This window comes from Lepisma saccharinum, chromosome 1 (genome assembly GCF_977018435.1).
Source record: "Lepisma saccharinum chromosome 1, izLepSacc3.1, whole genome shotgun sequence".
NCBI lineage: Eukaryota > Metazoa > Arthropoda > Insecta > Zygentoma > Lepismatidae > Lepisma > Lepisma saccharinum.
In genome coordinates, this window is record NC_139229.1 from 11,960,095 (window position 1) to 11,978,847 (window position 18,753).

At 36.5% G+C, this 18,753-nt stretch overlaps 1 protein-coding gene across 2 annotated transcripts in view; it reads left to right on the forward strand.

Moving 5' to 3' along the window:
• Hyccin (PI4KA lipid kinase complex subunit hyccin) overlaps positions 1–18,753 on the forward strand; it is a 60,630-nt gene that overhangs the window by 21,307 nt on the left and 20,570 nt on the right. Inside the window, exons 5-9 of one of the 2 annotated variants that reach the window (XM_083129249.1) lie at positions 5,082–5,299; positions 7,406–7,552; positions 11,359–11,489; positions 15,363–15,479; positions 15,854–16,524. In XM_083129249.1, the coding sequence (XP_082985375.1) occupies positions 5,082–5,299; positions 7,406–7,552; positions 11,359–11,489; positions 15,363–15,479; positions 15,854–16,494 (1,254 nt within the window). In that variant the 3' untranslated portion in view covers positions 16,495–16,524. The remainder of the gene's footprint in view (positions 1–5,081; positions 5,300–7,405; positions 7,553–11,358; positions 11,490–15,362; positions 15,480–15,853; positions 16,525–18,753) is intronic. The other variant, XM_083129256.1, reaches the window with a different exon arrangement.

The following is an 18,753-nucleotide window of genomic DNA, read 5'->3' on the forward strand; positions in this document are numbered from 1 at the left end:
TATGACCGAAAATCCATCAAAATATGCTCTAACACGTAGAAATGGCCAAATATGCCAAAATATGCCCATAAAGAGCTCCTTAGTTCAATTAGTTTCTTCACTATGAATTTCTATATATTTAGGGAACACATCACCCTGACGAGAGAAAATATGCTAAATCATGAAAATCCTAGCGCTAATGATTACAGTTCAATCTTTATCATGAATATACTCTCGGGAAATACTACATCTAGTATATAAACTAACTAACTAACTAACTCTCTAGCCTTCTTAAACCCGAAGGTTCATGGCTGCAGCAACACAGGCCTTCCATCTGTCCCTATCTTGAGCAAGATCTATATACTCTTTTCCATCCCTACCGATTTCCCTTAGGTCCATCTCGACGTTGTCCCTCCATCTTCGTCTTGGCCTTCCTACTGGTCTCTTACCATCAGGTTTCCCAACAAGAATCCTGAAAACTCCTCTTTCCTCTCCCATTCGTACCACATGGCCTGCCCACCTAAGTCTTCTTGATTTAATTATTCTAATAATGTCTGGACATGAATACAAATTATGTAGTTCTAAATTATGTAACCTTCTCCACTCACCTGTCTCCTCATCCCTTTTAGGTCCAAATATTTTCCTAAGGATCCTATTTTCAAATACTCTCAATTTATGTTCCTCTTTCAATGTAAGGGACCAAGTTTCACACCCATATAATACTACAGGCAAAATTACGGTTTTGTATATTTTAACTTTTAGATTCTTAGATATTAAACGAGAAGACAAAAGTTTATGAAGAGAGAAGTAACATGCATTTCCTGAATTAAGCCTACTTTTTATTTCCTCTTTAATATAATTTTCATTTGTTAATATTACTCCTAAGTATTTGAATTTGGAAACTGTTTCAAACGAGTTGTTATCAATAATTAGATTTTGATTATTACCTAACACTTGGTTTCGGCCTGTAAGCATATATTTAGTTTTCTCTTTGTTAACTTCCAAACCTATCTCTTTAGCAGTTTTGAAAAATATTTTAGCATTATTCTTAATTGTATTCACATCATCCCCCAGTAAGTCTACATCATCTGCATATGCTAACAACTGAGTCACACCATTTAATTTTAGTCCTTCTTTAGTTTCGTTTACCTTCCTAACAGCATATTCTAAGGCAAAATTAAAGAGCAATGGAGATAATGCATCTCCTTGTTTTAACCCATCATGAATTGTAAATTTGTCAGACATATTAATACCCACACGAATTTTACTTTCTGTTTCACTGGTGCATATTTTTATCATACTAACAAGCTTCTTAGGTATTCCAAACTCTACTAATATATTATATAATTTATCTCTTTTGACCGAATCATATGCTTTTTTGAAATCAATGAATAGCTGATGGACATTTTGATTATATTCCCACTTTTTTTCAAGTGTCTGTCTGATGTGAAAAATTTGATCTGTAGTTGATCTGTTGCGTTTAAATCCACACTGATAATCACCTATAATTTCATTAGCATATGGGGTTAGTCTTGTTAAAAGAATGTTAGATAATATTTTATATGTTGTTGAGAGTAGAGAAATTCCACGGTAATTATTGCAGTTCATTTTATCACCTTTTTTAAACACAGGAACAATTATGGATTCTTTCCACTGTTGAGGGATTTCTTCTTTATTCCATATTAAACAAATTAATTTATGAATTTGACAAATTAATGAATTTCCACCATATTTAATTAACTCAGCTGGTATTAAATCAATGCCAGGTGCTTTGTTATTCTTTAGCCTTTTAATAGCATCTTTAACTTCAGTCAAGTTAGGTTCTGGAACTAAAGGTTCTGCTGTGTGGACTTCATTCACTTCTGATTTATCTCCTACATGGACATTTAAAAGGTCATTAAAGTAGTTCTTCCATCTATTTAGAATATCGCTTGGGTCAGCTAGAAAATCACCGTCTTTATCTTTTATCAAGTTTACTTTAGGTTGCCACCCCTTTCTAAACTCATTTACACCTTTATATAAATCTCTGATATTTTTATTTTTGCTGTTTGTTTCAATTTCGTTAATTTTGCTTTTCAAGTAATCTCTTTTTTTACTTCTAAACGTGCGGTTAACTTCTCGCTTTATTCTATTATAATTGTTTAGATTTTTATCATCAGAGTTATTTAACCACCTAATTCTAGCCTGATTTCTTATTTCTATTAGATTATGGCATTCATTATCAAACCATGGCTTACTTTTTCTCGGTTTATGGTATCCTATACTTTCTTTAGCTGCTGATTCTATTGCATTACGTATGTGCTCCCAATTCTTATTTACGTCTGTTTCATTTATATTTTCATCATCATTTAAATCCTGCAAAACATCAAATCTATTTGACAGTTTAATTTGGTAATCTTTCTTAATTCTTTCATCAGTAAACTTTCCTGTATCAAATTTTAGAACTTTTAGATTCTGTTGCTTATGATTTATCACTGAGAGTCTTTCTCTTAATTTAGCAATTACTAAATAATGGTCACTGGCACAGTCAGCACCTCTATGTGTACGAACGTCAATTATACTAGTATGCCTTCTCTTATCAATGAGAATATGATCTATCTGATTATGAGTTTTACCATCTGGAGAAGACCAGGTATATTTATGGATATCTTTATGTTTAAAAGTGGTACTTTTCACAATTAAATTCTTTGAGGTTGCAAAAGTAATCAATCTTATACCATTATCATTACTTAATTCATGAAGACTTTCTTTACCAATCGTGGGTTTAAATGTCTCTTCTTTGCCAATCTGTGCATTACAGTCACCTAACAGAATTTTCATATCATACTGAGAAAATTTATCAAAGACCTGTTCTAACTCTGTATAAAAATCATCTTTAGTATTATCATCTTTATCTTCCGTTGGTGCATGTATGTTTATTAAAATAATTTTACACCACCTACCCTGTAAAACTGCATATGATATCCTATCATTAATAAATTCTATTGTTTTAAGAGCCGAGATAATTCTATTATTTATGAAAAAGCCTGTTCCAAAATTATGATTTTCAGTACCACCATAGAAAAAAGTATAATTTTTAGTTTTACAATTCCCTTCTCCTGGCCACCTAACTTCCTGGACAGCTACTACATCTAATTTATACTTGACTATCTCATTAACTGTACACTGAAATGCCCCAGGCCGGTAAAGGCTCAGAACATTCCAGGTGCCTAATTTAATATTTTTCTTATTCCTAACGTAGATCTTATCCTTAGTCCAGGGACCTCCCAAAGTAGTCCCCACCCGGAGATCCGAACGGGGGACTATTTTACCTCCGGAATATTTTACCTTGGGAACATCCATGGCCTTATATTGCTGATTCTTGACATGGCTTTTTACAGTGCAGAGTTGTCAGCTCTACGCCTAACCCCCAATATGAATGGAGGAACTACTACACAAGACAAACACAAACACATTAGACAGCACAACTACTACACAAGACACACACAAACACTTCACAACTATAACACAATATAAACACAAACACACCACAACTACTACACAAGACAAACACAACCAAATTAGACAGCACAACTACTACGCAAAACAAACCTACTAGACAGCACAACTACTACACAAACATACTAGACAGCACAACTACAACACAAGACACATACATACACACCACCGATAGAGTGCCACACACGTAAATTTGCCGTTGCGTAGAAACGAATTTTCGTTTCGTCTCCCTCTCCCTTAGCATCATGTGTTCTACCCTGCTCGAAAACCTTCGCTATTGTTGCCACATTGTCATTCTATTCCTGGACACACTCGCGCAAACATCATTGAAAACAATTGACTAGCGCTCCAGCTCGCGGTTCCCACCGTTCGGTAGGGACGCTGATGTGGCAATATAGCACGGCGTAGTGGTTGCTTCTTTTATGCAGTGCATGTTCATTGGCTAGCTAGTAACTAGTGTTGCCAACTGTAATAATGAAGCACTATTTCTGTCACGGAAGGGGAAAAGGCAGGTAAAGTGACGGTGAGTTTCGTTGGATTGGAAGCACCATATTTTTATTTTATACTAAGTATTTGACCGGTTTGACGTTGTGTGCGTGTATTGCGTGTGTGTATGTAAAAGTGTGTGTTTGCTAATGAACGTTAAATTCCATAATGCCTCCAGTTCTGTCGAAGTTGAAATCAAAAACCTTGCATAGCCAAGCTCGGGAAATTCTAAGCAACGTGCACGAGTTCATGAAGGAGGAAGCCAGTCATGGTGTTAGCATCCCAATAAAGCATTTTGGCAAGAGAGCAGCGAACAGCAGCAACAAATTGTTCATATTTCATAATTTTGGAATTATTCAAAATAAATAAATTATGTGGCTCCAACATCATTTCAACTCTGGCTCCGGCAAGTGTTCTTGTAGAAATTGCATAGAGGAGGCTGTCATTTTTATTTTATTACATCTAGTATATAAATTGCAAAATGTGAGGATGTTTTTGGTTAAGCTTGTGGATGTGTAAGATAAAGTATGCTTGTATTCAAGACTACTACATTTGTTGTTATATCTTATTTGGTGATGTAAAAGTATGTCTTTTCTCACACAGCACAGTGGTGTTAATAAAGAAATATTGAATAGTGTACAAAACTTCAATTAAGAGTCGATATGATTGGTATTGGCTGGTATGTCTTGCACCGTGGCCGTGCTGTCTAAGGCATCATGCTTTGGGCTCCTGCTACAGGATGCATGCAGGTTCGAGTCTCCTGGGGGACTGGTGGTCACCCACCAACATGGAAATTGGGGAGCTACGAATGAGGAGCGTAACCCAGTCATGAAAATCTACAACAACTGGGGGTTCATCATGCTGACCACATGTCACTCCATAACTGGTTGGATGATCTTGAACCTCGGTGTGAGAGTAAGTCAGATCAGGTGGGTGTGAGGCCAGCAGTCGGTAGATAGGCCCGGGCCCTCATTGGGCTGTTGCACCATGGGTTATTATTATTGGCTTATATACCACTGGTATCGGCCACTACTGATTCAACGACTCACCCAATGAATTATAACTGTTTAATAAATCTTTTCCACAACATGTTTATTTTCAATTGTATTAAATTTCAGCCAATGAGCCTAGCTCCAGCATCATTGACCGAGAGTGCTCTTCGAAGGTTAGAAGAATGTAACACCAAGCTGGTGAGATGGGGTCCCTCACCCCAAGTGGAAGTTCTCAATGCCCAGAATCGGCTGAAAGTGATGACTGCCCTGATGTTTGTATACAATAGGCAGTTGAGTCCCATGCCCAAGACTGCACTCGAGCAGCTTTGCAAGGTGGCGTCAAAGTAAGTACGTTCTTTCCATGCTGAAACGTCATAATGCAAAACGAGATTTCATCATTTGATATTTCATAGCTGATTCTTTAGTAACACTACAGTTCTCTTTAGACGTTAGCATCCTTCAAAATCCTCAGCCAGCATTCCCTCTCTGGTTTCTTTCTACAGTTCCAATCTCCCAACACTTTTGGGTTCCCTCCATGGAGCCTCCATCTCTGTTTTTAAAATTAAATGCAATGCTGTAATTTTCTTCTATTTTGTGAGCCAACAATCTAAAATTGCCATTTGGATAGAAATTCAAGTATTATACTTAATTTAATTAATAATAGAAGGCAGTGGCGGCGATTGGGTTCCAAAACTGATTTAGCACAGGGAAGGGGCAAACGTGGCGAAAGGTGTGGGGGGCACTGCCCCCCCTCCCCTAACATTTGCCCTTCAACTCCTCTTCAACTCACTAGAATATTCAAAGGTAATTTACTATTCCTCTTTGTCGTAAATAATTTATTTTTCATCTTTTGAAAATTCACAGAAAGTGAAATTGAGAGAAAGTATTTTTATCTGTCCCACCCATCCTTTCGATGTGATCTCTCAAGAAAGATTACACTGTGTGACAAAAATCTATTTACCTATAGTTATCTGGCAAAGTATTCTAAGAGTAGTTAATCCACATTGTTTAGTTTCATAATTCATTGCACAGAAACTGTAGGGAAAATGTTGCCTAAGTGTTAGTAGAACTTTAGGAGTTACTTTAGTGTCAAAAATGTAGTCTCACCCATGACAATGGAATATCTACCCACATTCCTTATGCCAGCAGGTCTCTTGAATGTCGACATATTACATGCAGAGCCCTCTGTTAATAAATAGACATGTACTATCCATCTCCATCTTCCTATTTTAATTTCTTTCACTACTTCTTTATCTTTTCATGTTTTGTTTCTCTCTGCAAGCATTTACTGGTACCTTTGTTAAGTCTTGAATTTATTGTATTGTCTTTATACAAAGTTCCCACAGTCCATGGTTCTCGTATATTAGGTCACATATTCTTCGAAGAACTTTTGTAGCTAGTTTTTACTATGTGTATGGAGCTGTTATAATTTACTTCCTCAATGTTTGCACTAGCATAATATATATTGCGAGCCCTGTTTCTACATGAACAATATCATTTAAATTCTGCTCAAAGCCTTGAGATGTTCTAAATTTATTCTAACAAATTGTCTTGTATCAGGGAATAAAATATCCAGACTCGGTTAATCATCAGAATTAACTAATAAGAGCAGATTAATTAAAGTGAGGGTTTCCTCATTTTTTGTTTCTACATAATCGCAGTGGCTCAGTCGGTAACGTGTCTGACTACCATGCTAAAGGTCCCGGGTTCGATCCCCGGCGGGTTCAAATCCAGGAACTTTTCTAACGATGGAAGCGGCCCCGGCGCCCATCCAGCATCGAATAACATGGGTACCTGGGGGAAACCCTGGGGGGTAAAGGCGATCAGGGGCATGATGCTGATCACATCACCCCCACTCACGACCGGATCAAGAAAGTGTGGGGCGTTACCCCCACACCCCCTATATGCCTTCATGGCATGGTGCTATGCACAGGAGAGCACTTTTTTTTTTTTTTTTTACATAATCATTATAAATATCATAAATATAGGAAGGGCTTGGTTGTAAATCATGGTAAGTGACATTTTGGTAATTTTTGAGTTACAAAGTAAAATGTGCCATCCTTCAATTTTCAAGTGAAATTACCGTCATACAATTTGCATTGGATTCAGTGAAACCTTATGAAATTGGTAAACACAACACAAAAACAATTTAGGTACAGTATAGCTTATAATTTTTTTCTTAATGAACTCAGAAATGACCAAAATGTCACCTTGTTTTACACCCGAACGCTTCATATTATAAATATGTTAATATTCCGATGCATGTTGATTGCAACCATATTTTGTATATTTTGCAACCATATTTTGTAGATTTTGCAACCATATTTCGTATATTTGCAATCATATTTTGTATATTTTGCAACCATATTTTGTATATTTTGCAATCATATTTTGTATATTTTGCAACCATATTTTGTATATTTTGCAACCATGTTTTGTATATTTTGCAGGCTGGTTACTCAGGGCTTTAACAAACCAGGCCATCACCAAAGATCTTCGTATGGAAGTGATTCAAGCTATGTTCCTCGTTTGCTGCCAAGAATCCCTGTTACATCACAGTTTCTACTAGAACTTCTGCATGCTGTTTACTTTGCGATGTAAGTACTATTTCTTTCTGTGGTACTGGCATATATACTTAAAACATCAGAATAGATATGTTACATGAAAACTAAGTGACTAACAGTCATGGTGGCAGAGTTTGAGAATAAAATATGGCGGCTTTTGAGTAAACAATGAACTGTTTGAGAATCTTACTGCAGACTTATTTACACTAGCGTATTTTAGTATGCAGGAATCAGTGGGGATATAGTGGCTCTGGGGCTGTAACATAAGGTTAGAAAAAGGGAAGTGGTAAAAAGTGTTCATAAACAACCCAATAGGAATGTTCATGAGGCAGCAAATATTTGTGTTGATAGGGGGAAAGACTAAATAGGGATGATGGTAACTTGGATGAAACATGGATCAAAATGTTTAAATGATGGGGAAAAAACAGTGAAGAGTGTGTTAAATTCCTTGTCACGCTGGAAGTGACATGAGCTGGTTCGGAATCTGTGGACTTCACATTGGAAGGGATGTAGCACTCGTACGCTACAGTAGTCATTCATTCTGTATGGTAGTATGGGTACACCGTTCTTTTAGAATTATCTCTTAGCCTACATGACACTTTTAATGTCATGTAATTTTAAATTCTATATCCCAGTACCCTTTTTTACCTAATCCTGGATTTATTTTTACATATATGACGAAGTATTTTATTTACTGAAAAGAAATACCTGAAGAAGCGAAGCGTAGCCTTGCGAAACGTCGTCTGCAAGGAGTGTTACGACTTTTATACTCACTCACATAAGTTTGTTATACTTTTTATACTGTGAATATATTTAGTGAGTAAACGCACAAATTTCAGAATGTAGTTCACTTCACTACTGGCCCTCTGTTATGTTTTACGAAATCGCAAATTATCTAACAGTTATTTTTAGTGGTTTTTATTTTATTTTATCTGCGATGTTTCGTTCTGGTTTGCCAGAATTTTTTCAAGCTACATACAACATCACATGGCTAGTCACTCTACCCTTCTGCGAAACCAGAACGAAACGTCACAGATAAAATAAAATAAAAACCACTAAAAATAACTGTGTTAAATTATTTTGCATCTACAAAAAAATCTCAAATTAATTAAAGCTTTTCGTTTGCATTGGCATTGTTTCAGCTAATTATTTTCATGTGCAAGCAGAATGTTCATCTTGGATGTAAAATATTGACACTCTAAAGTAAATAACATGCAACTAACTTCCACAGTTGTGTAATTTTTGTATTGTTAGAGGTAAAATTTACGAAACCTAGTTATTTGTAACTACGTAGCTAATCTTTCTAAAGAAAACACCAGAATAATGACATCATTCAAGTTAACTTGATGCATTAGACAAAATTTCATTTTTTAAAATGCTTCTCCATTTTGGTTATTTTAAATTATGACTTGGACTCATAGGCATTAGCATGGGCGAGCAAGAGAGGTCATCTAATCATGGACCTCCGCAATTTTTTTCAATGGAGGGACAAGCAAGGTATTTTTCCATGGGGTATATAACCCTGATAATGGTGCTGCCCCCTCAAAAAACAACATTATCAGGGTTATCGCATTAATGTAAATTACTATTACTGAAATCAAATTATACGTGTGAAATATATACTTTTAGCTCGACATTCAATTTCTAAGGGGGAGGTGTGGTGATCCTTGCTCCCCTTTCCAGACGTCCATGTTCCTACATTATTGTACTTTCACCTAGAAATTTAGGGTCGAGGAATCTTATAAGTTATTAAACATTATTATACTCTTAAAGAAAATAAAGTATTCTCAAGCCGATTAAAGTTCAAAGCAACTACGGGGCAAAGAAGTGCAGTGGCGCAACCACACGGGCAATGCTCATCCAACCTTGGACAGAAATCAATTCTAGTGGGGCAAGGGGGGCAAACATTGAGGTAAAGTAAAGCAAGACTATAGTAGAATCTAAGAGTAGGAGGACAAAAGGATATTCAAGACTGAATTAGTTTTCATGTCTTTCTTGCATAATTTCTTCCAGACTGCTCAGAGCACCTGCATGGTGGCACAATGGGACATTGCCCCACCCCTCGATATCAAATTTTATACAAATAAAAGTACATTTCGTAACGTTTGCAGTATCTCCTTTTCTTTGTCTTGTCAAGTTGAGAGCTGTAGCTAGGGGGTGGAGGGAGTTAGTTGGCCCTGGGTACAGAACGATCTAAATGAAGAAAATTGTAAAAGAGAATGCCATGACGTCCCAAGAAATTTTTTGTGCCATATTGTTTTCAGCTTGCAAGAATTTGTATCTAAAAATTTTCGCTTCGCTCGCAATTTTATTGTTTCCTGTAAAGCATTGTAAATTATCAGATAGAGATGTTATAACCACTAAGTACTTCAGACTCTTGCTGCTAACAGTTTTGTCTTAAATGCATGAACGCAATTGTTTGGAGGAAAAAAAGCACGGCACACATTTCAGACACAATTTATTTATTTATTCGTTATGGTGCCTCTATGTTGCTGCATATATATATACACACCGGTTCTTCTTCAATGGGGACCTGACAACTCTGCAGGGCCCCAACTTCCGGTTCCGTCTCTTTCTCCTCACACAGATGATGCTACGAAGTTAGCGAAAATTTTGAATTTTTCTACTGTCCGGTGAGTGTTTCCTTTTACCTTCTTTGATTTTTACTTAGCCCTTTTGGCCCTCCGTGCTTACACATACACACACACATCAATGCAATGAAACTAATAACAATGAGATAAAGTGAGGTTTATCTTTCCCGACTGAACATTCATCAAATGCTCTTGCCCCCCCCTCCCCCCCTAATCAGAGGGTCTGCGCACGCCTTTGCTTGGACTGACGTGGTGGTCTAGTTGGTAGGGCGTTTGACTGCCATGCAGAGACCTGTGTCCGGTTTCCGGGGTGAGTGATGTAAGGTCGACATTTTTCTGGCCATTTACCCACGTAAAGTGGCTCTGTGGCTCACCCAGCCTCGAATCAGTGGGTACCTGGAGGCAACCCTGGTGAGTAAAGGCAGCCGGAACATGATGCTGATCACATTAGCTCCAAAATGGCAGAGATCAAGAATGGGTGGGGGCCCTACCCCCCACATCCCCTACATGTACTTTACTGAGCCTGTACCACTTTGTTACGTGAAATTTAGAAGATTTTGCACTTCCGCATTGCACAATTTAATGGTTCAATCCTATTAATTTTGAAGATCCACTGTCTTCATTCACAAAAGGGTATGGCATTTGAAGCGGAGATCTCCATACACTTCAAACGCCGTACCCTTTTGTGAATGAAGACAGTGGATCTTCGAAATTATTAGGATTGAAACCATTAAATTGTGCAACACAGAAGTGCGAAATCATCTTAATTTCACGTAAGTAATTTTAACCACGTTTACCGCAACCATCATGAACCGATACCAGTGCTTGAAAAGTGTAACAATTAACAGAACTATGTATAACACTCGTAGAATCTTGTCCAGTATTTCAAAATATTGATTCTATTAGTAGGTTAGGGTTCCACTCCAGTTATATGCTTCCTTTTCACAGAGTTTTGGTTCAGAATATTAAAAAATTTACATCAGAATGTTAAAATGCCTGTTATATAATCACAAAATACAGTTTCTCACACAATCTTGTTGCACAATAAATGGAAAATGTTGAATCTGCGTAACTTTCAGGATAATTAGGCTCCGCGAAAGTGTTGAAAGATCAACATGCCAGAAGAGTATCGGCAGTTATCGGTAAATAATATCCAGTTGATATTTTCAGCACCGTAATTATGACATTAATCGAACTGAAATGTTTAGTACTTTACCTCTCACTGGCTTTGTTATCTGTATTTTCCAGGTTCAATGGCTTCTCGTATATCGCTACTCAGGCTCTGGAGGATATCTACCAACGTGGCTGTTATGAAAGTTTCGCTGAAGTCATCTTGGTCACAAATGCAATAAGAAATTCATTACATGTGAATCCATCAGGTAAAGGTCGAATTGCTTATCTACTAGTCCGTCCTTGCTTTGCAGCTGCTCTTTGTGTTATTCAGGTAGAAGACATCTGGAACTTATGCTTACCCTCCATACATTCGACAGTGAAAATCCTTGATGAAGGAACATCCTTACCTAGTGTTTCTGGATTCTTTTCCATTCCACGTGTCTGTTCTCAATCATATCTTAATTTTCTCCTCAGCATTTTTATTGTATTTTCAATAAATTAACAGAACTGTAACACTTGTAGAATCTTGTCCAGTATTTCACAAATGTTACATTTTGTATCTTCATGGATTTGAAGAATTCATGTGAAAGGACAGAGCTTTTAAAGGTGGAAAGGGTTGTCCAAAATGGACTTTACAACTTTGTTAGTGCGTAAAAAAATATTCTGAAACGTTACAGAACTGGTTGTTGCGACATTTTGTAAGGAAATACATCAAGTTTGAAATCGTACCAAATTCGACCACATGCTTTGAACAAATCAAAGTTCGAGAATTGTTACTCAAACTACTAGTCAGATCCAGTTGTGTAATATTCTTTTCCAAGTTCAGAAAATGGATTAAATATATGTAGTCTTCAAGTATTCGAAATTGTAAAACAGTCAATCAAAACATACTTATCTGTTCGTATTTCCAACACGAAAACAAAGTTCAGATTATATCTTCTTCAAATCACAAATTTTCACATTTAAGAATATACAATTCCTGTTTTACTAATGATGGTATTATGTCTTCATTATTCCATTATGGACATTGCAGATTTAATGAGACATAACATTGTACAGTTTCATCCCGTTTTCAACTAGATGTTTTCAGATTTTATCTGATCTGAAATTATTTTTTCATATTCCATGTGCTTCCATCTTAGAAAGAGATGACAGTGTCTCCAAATCCTTACACTTTTCACCATATTCACAGAATACAAACTACTAAACACTTAACATGAAAGAAATCTTATTTTGCACTTACTAATGATCTGAATTTTGTTGTAAGATATTCTTTGCATAATAAATTACCTTATAAGTTATTAAACTGCTTGTAGTATTTCTTTTAAGTTATAAATGTTAATATAAAGTTTCTCATCTTTTGTGGGAAAAAGGGATTTTCCCACGTGTGATAAATTTTTCCCTCTATAGGAGTTGGCAACGATGATAATTTTTATGTACTTAGGATTACCATTTATGGCGCTCCTTTTACTGAATAGTGAATTTTACTGCTTTTTTGAGTTTAATATAACTTAATTTAGATAGAATACAATCTAATATTACAGGCAGTACGAAGGTGGAACCAGGTAAGCACCAAATACCTAGTAATTCTCAACTCATAGATGTTTTTATGAATATTGCAAGCTTACCGTAAGTACATGGCTGAACCAATACGACCAAAATTACATTGCCAATCTTAAACATTTTAATAAACACTGGAAGATCAGAATGTACTCCTAGTCCACAATATAAGAAATTTTAAAATTTACAATTATAATTTCTTTAGAAGAATAAGACCTCAAATAAGAGTGTCATGCATTTTACAGTATTTGCCTATAATGGTAACGAGTTCTAGTGCTGTTATATCAGACCAGGTGAACAAGGTGGCCATGCAATTGGCCCATCTCAACCTAAGCATCATCCTGGAAATCGGTTATTGAGGATATCCCGGACTTCATTGAGGTGGTGTGCTATCTTGGGCGTGGATTTGGCCAGAGCAAACAGCAAGCTCACCCTTGACCTGTGAAAGCAGGCATTTTTTAATCGAACTGCCGCTGGTGCTTGCGGTGGCAGAATTTAGTACTATTCCACAATGCTCGTCAATCTTGATGTATTTCCTTGCAAAATGACACCACAACTAGTTCCGTAATGTTTCCGAATAAATTTTTATACACTTTTCAAAGTTGTAAAGTGCTTTTTGGACCACCCTGTATAAAATAATAATGGGGTTTAATTTTAAAATATATATATTGAACAGTCAGTTCAGTGGCTTTCAGTCACTCGCTGGCCATCATTCACAAATTGCTGCTTATTAGTTCAGTCTTCCTGTGCTCAAAATGCTGACATGACCTAACCTGGCTGCTGGGTAGTAAGAGGTGACCTTCTCCTCGTAGTACGCCCCAGTAACGGCTTCTTGCAGACCAGCGAGGCTCTGGGACCTGAATCCATGGCCAGGATAATCCTCTGTGGGGTCGTGCTGTTCTGTGTTTGTGCTTGTGTGTGTGCTGAGTGACCCTTTAATGCCTCAGCTTTTAACTAGGACAAGGAGATTTTATCCTCAGCAGAGATAGTATAGTTTCAGTTCTTGTCTAATGAATGAATGTAGGGTAAGTGGGGGGAAATTGGCTGGGTGGGGTAACTGGGTGGTATCATTTCATTTTATTTTTATTAATTTCCTGTATTGTCATAATACAATAACTAGTACATGGATTGATAACTTTATTCATTGGGCACTAATTGTATTGTTTTCAGCATTTTGCTTCAATTCTCTAGCGAGTAAAAAAATATTGTTTCGACTATTGCACTTTTATGACTTTAAAAGTGAAAAACTATGTTTGTCCTGCCTTAACTAAATGTAACACTAATTTTTTGTCAAGTGGGAATTGTTTGATTTTTAGCCTTAAATCAAGTAAATATACTCCAAGGAGTATGAAGCATTTTGAAAAATCTTAATTCATGCACTTTAAAGGGGTGGTTTAAGGAGGGGAGAAAACTATCTCCCAATTACCCACATGTTTTTCAGAGTTTTGAGATACTCTAAAAAATTCTAGGTTGTACCAAAAAATTTACTGTATGTATTATCATTTACCTACATATATAAACTGTAAGCAGTAGGTTTTTCAAAGCCCTAGAATACTGGGATAATATTGTTTTATTTAGTACTTAAACATTTGTAATTTAAAACTATTAAAACTGAGTGTAAAATGTAGTTTTTACTTTCTTTTTTAACACCCTTTTGTCCACAGACTGTAGCACTAATATCTTGTGAGTTCTAGGTATACCTCCAAATTACCCCCGTGGGGGTAATTGGGTTGTAAATTACTTTTTAATTTTTTTAATGCATAAAATAAGGAGGTAAAAAAATTAAAGTGTGTTTAAGAGATGGTGTGAGAGATGGTAATTGAAGGTTCTCAATATAATAAATTGGGTCCAAAGTCTTAAAACAAGTATCAGGGTCTACACAGCTTCGTTTTAAAAACATACCTCCCAATTCCCCCCTGCTTACCCTATTAGTTTTGACAATTGAGTGGGGAAGTTTTCAACAGACATATTTTAATTTTCTTGATAGGGGACTGTCGTCAATTTTGTTTTAGTTTATGGGCTTCTCCCTGTATTGTATAGCCTATGTGCTAATGTGCCTATATATAAAAATCAGCCAATGATTAAATCTAATCCTGGGGCCTCCCCGATGACGTAGTGGTAACACCATCTCTTTGAAATCAAGGAGTCCCAGGTTCCATACCCGGTGCAGGCTCATTGCACAGTGGTTCAAATCCCACTTTAAAACCCTATGTACAGTCCCAATTAGTCTATTTGCACATATAGTGGACTTAAAACAACAATTCCAACAATTCGGTTCAATTTGATTTAACTGGCTTCTAAGCCAAGAACACTTGTTAGAAATGTTACAATTCCAATTTTGCAGTTACAAAGCTTAAAAAAAAAAAAAGAGATCAGAAAAAGCAAAACAAAAATGTTTTTCGATTCTGACTCAAAGGAAAGAAATCATTGTCTTTAAGGTCCAACTGCCCCCCCCCCCCCCAGTGACCACCCTTCTCATGAATATATGATTATTAGATTGCATTAGAATGCTCTATCTGTTCTAACATATCTAACATGAAATTTTCGAATATGTTCTGCATTTTCTTTCTATTTTACAGGTCAACCCTGTGATGGCCCAATGGGCATTAGTGTTGCACTTTCACCTGCTACGACAACAGTGACCGTAACAAAGTCTATGATAACTAATGCTTCATTTAGAACAAAGAAACTGCCAGGTAATGCATGCCTTTATTGTTGGGTGGTTGTAGTCTATGTACATGTGTGTGTGTATGTATAAGTTATAGATTACATTATTGCTAGAGCAGACTTTTCTGATGTTTTTACAGCTCTTAGTACTTCAGTGTGCCTCTAGTCATCATTTGTTAATGTGGATAATTCTGCTTTGTTCTTAGTATTGTGTTCTGTGTGGTCGATGCAATATAAAATTTTCCTCAGTAATGCTTACTTGTAGATAATACATTAAACTTCAACAATTTTTAAAAAGAAGTTTGTTTATCTAGTATAAAATATGCATACTTGTAAATTCAACATTTTTAATTTGAAGTTAGTTGATATTATTCATTTTTGCATGGTGCATGATTTTTAATAGATGACATTGAAGAGGATCTTGTAGCTGGACTTATGGTAGCTATGGCAAACTCTCCCAGTGACCATGAATTGCTGATGCAAAAACTGAACTTGTCTCCCCGTCCGTCTCTAAGAAGGGAACACTTAGCGAATGCTCACAAGGAGGAAACGGGCGATGCAGCTGGTGAACAAATGGATCAGCCAAGTGCCGCTTCACAGAAAAATATCAGGAAGAAGAAAGGCCTGGCCAAAAAACTAAGCCGTCCAACGAGCGAGCAGAAGCTTCCACCTCAGCCTGACTCTCCGAAAGCCCAGAAGGCAGCCAACAAGCAGCAAGATTCGCCCAAAAGTGCCAGGCTGCCCGAGGAGACCGGCACTGCACAGAATTTCGATTCGCCGACGTTCATTCGCAGAACGCAGTCAGGTCGCCACGAGGGCCTCTTCAAGAATTTCACCGACACGGACCTTAAGAATTACATACTGGCCAACTCGCCCAAGCGCACAACTACAAAGTACGGTCCGTCCGTGAGAATGAGTGCAGGTGCGAAGCTTTGCAAAGTGTTCGAAGAAGCGCAAGGGGAGGACACGATGGACGCCCTGCAGAATTTTTATGTTGCCGGCCGTCCAGCGAGCATCAACATACCGGAAGAATGGCAGCCGTAATATTCTGGTATTGGAGTTTATTCCGCACAGGTATGAGCCGTTTTCATGTCTGCATCGGACTGCATGTAGCTCCTACAGCTGTGGGAATGACAAAAGAGCATCACCCCTCTTTTTCCTTATTAAAAGAACACAATTAGAAGTATTTGCTTAGAATGAACTACCCTGAACAACCTGCACCAGTTTTGTTGCAGTTTTAATTTGATCACACTGCTGCATTATTTTTCCTTCATTTTTTTTTTTTCGGTCGTGAAGGATTTAGATTTAAATAGATCATTGCCAATGTTTGGTGTCTCCAAGTATAGCTGCTTGTATTTGTTAATGTCCATGCATGTTATTTTCAAGACAGTACCACTGAAAGAGATGGTCGGTGCATCTGGGGTTATTTGAGAATGGAAGAGACTGGGCAGTATGTTTCTACTACATAGGAAATCATGTATGGACTTGGGTACCATGAAAAAACAATTTTCATACTTTTAAATGGTATATTTTTCACCTGCGTGCACATTGCAATAATGTGGTATGTCGTGAAATACTATGAGTAAGTTAGATGTGTTGTGAATAGTTCTAACAGTGCTGTCATTTTTACCAATTAACCCTGTTGTGTGTTAAAAACCCTGCTATCTATGTACAAGTGAGTGGGATACCTATATTTTACCTGGCTGTGTTAGATTAATGTTGTCGAAAATTATGCCGGAAATAGATGGAATAATGTCACAAATAGGGAATTTATGCATTTTTTGTGTTTACTGTTTTGTAAGTAGTAAATGTATTCATGTTTAATAACAAGTCCAAATAGTGAGCATGCTTTCAATTAATAAATTTGCTTATTTTAAGTGTTATGTTATGTTTATGTTTACAAATTTTATATACTTTGCATTTATATTTGTTTCTATTGATATTTATTATGCATTTTCTTGTTATATGTTAGTATTTTTGTAAAAATCTTAATTTCTTTAAAGAATTATCTTGCGATTGTTTTTAATGTTACTTCTTTGAAGATATCTGAGGAATAGATAGTTTTTTTTTTTATTGTTAGGTTTCTTCTAGGGCTGAGGTGATACCAGTGTATCTGTATTGGAAAGTATTAGTTTGAATTGAATAACTGATAATTTACCAGTCTCCAGGTATCTTGCAGAGACTGCAAAATGCCATGTGACAATTTCGTGGAGTCAAAATATCCTGCAAATATTGCAAAATAATTTAGGAGGCTAAGCAAACAATTCAGGGTCTTTATGGACCATTGCATTTTTATATTGAATGGAATTATCAGTACAAATTTATGCCAAAATACAGAATTGTCATATATTTAACACCAAAATTGTGCGGCAAAAATGGATTTTGTGATTAGATTGTAACACTTGTTTTACATCCTCACTATCTTGTATACGAAGTGAATCTTTTCAACCAGAACTCAGGCATATTGATACGGCATAGTTCTTCTGTAATATTTATTATCGAACATAAAAAAATATATTTATGTATCGCCAGTGGTGTCATTTTAGTTAAAACAGTATCAAGCTCAGCCCTATATAGCACCTCTCTGATATTTTGCATTCGTTTCAAAATTAGAAGAAAGTACGATGAATGAATCACATATGTAGGTAGTAATCAGCCACAAGCTTCAGGTGGTCAGACACTAGTAGCAAAATGTGACACCCAGACACCTATGCATCCATCAAATTCCACTTTTTCACCAATTATAATCCACGAAAGTTCAAGAAAAATTTCTTAACTCCAGTTGAGGAATAGCCAAGAAATCATGGATAAATTGCATTCTCTTTCTCTTTGAGGCATTGTTTACTTCCGTGTCTCATAGTGCCAATTGTAACTTAAAGTGAGAAACAAACTAGAGTTGGAAACACCCCATGTTGACAGTGTGCCATGAAAGCACACGGCTCCTGGTCCTTCAGTTGTATACGTGAGTCTTGAGGCTTTAAATGTGTTAATGTAGCCGATGTTGTTCGTTAAACATTCACACCACAACTCAATATGCTAGCCTTTCCAGCATACATCCCCTCAAAGATGATTGGTAGATAGTAGTAGTAGTAGGTCATGCTGCTCTTATAATGGCAAGGAACTTGTAAATCTGAATATAATTTGTTTTTTAATACTGTCCTCTGTTAAAACTAAAATATACGTGGGTCAGTTAAAAAGTTAGTTGCATTAGCGTGAAAGAAATAGTGTATGGAATATGGAGGACAGTTCTTGTATTTATATGAAAGTACACTACCAAACTACATTTCTACATAATCACAAAGT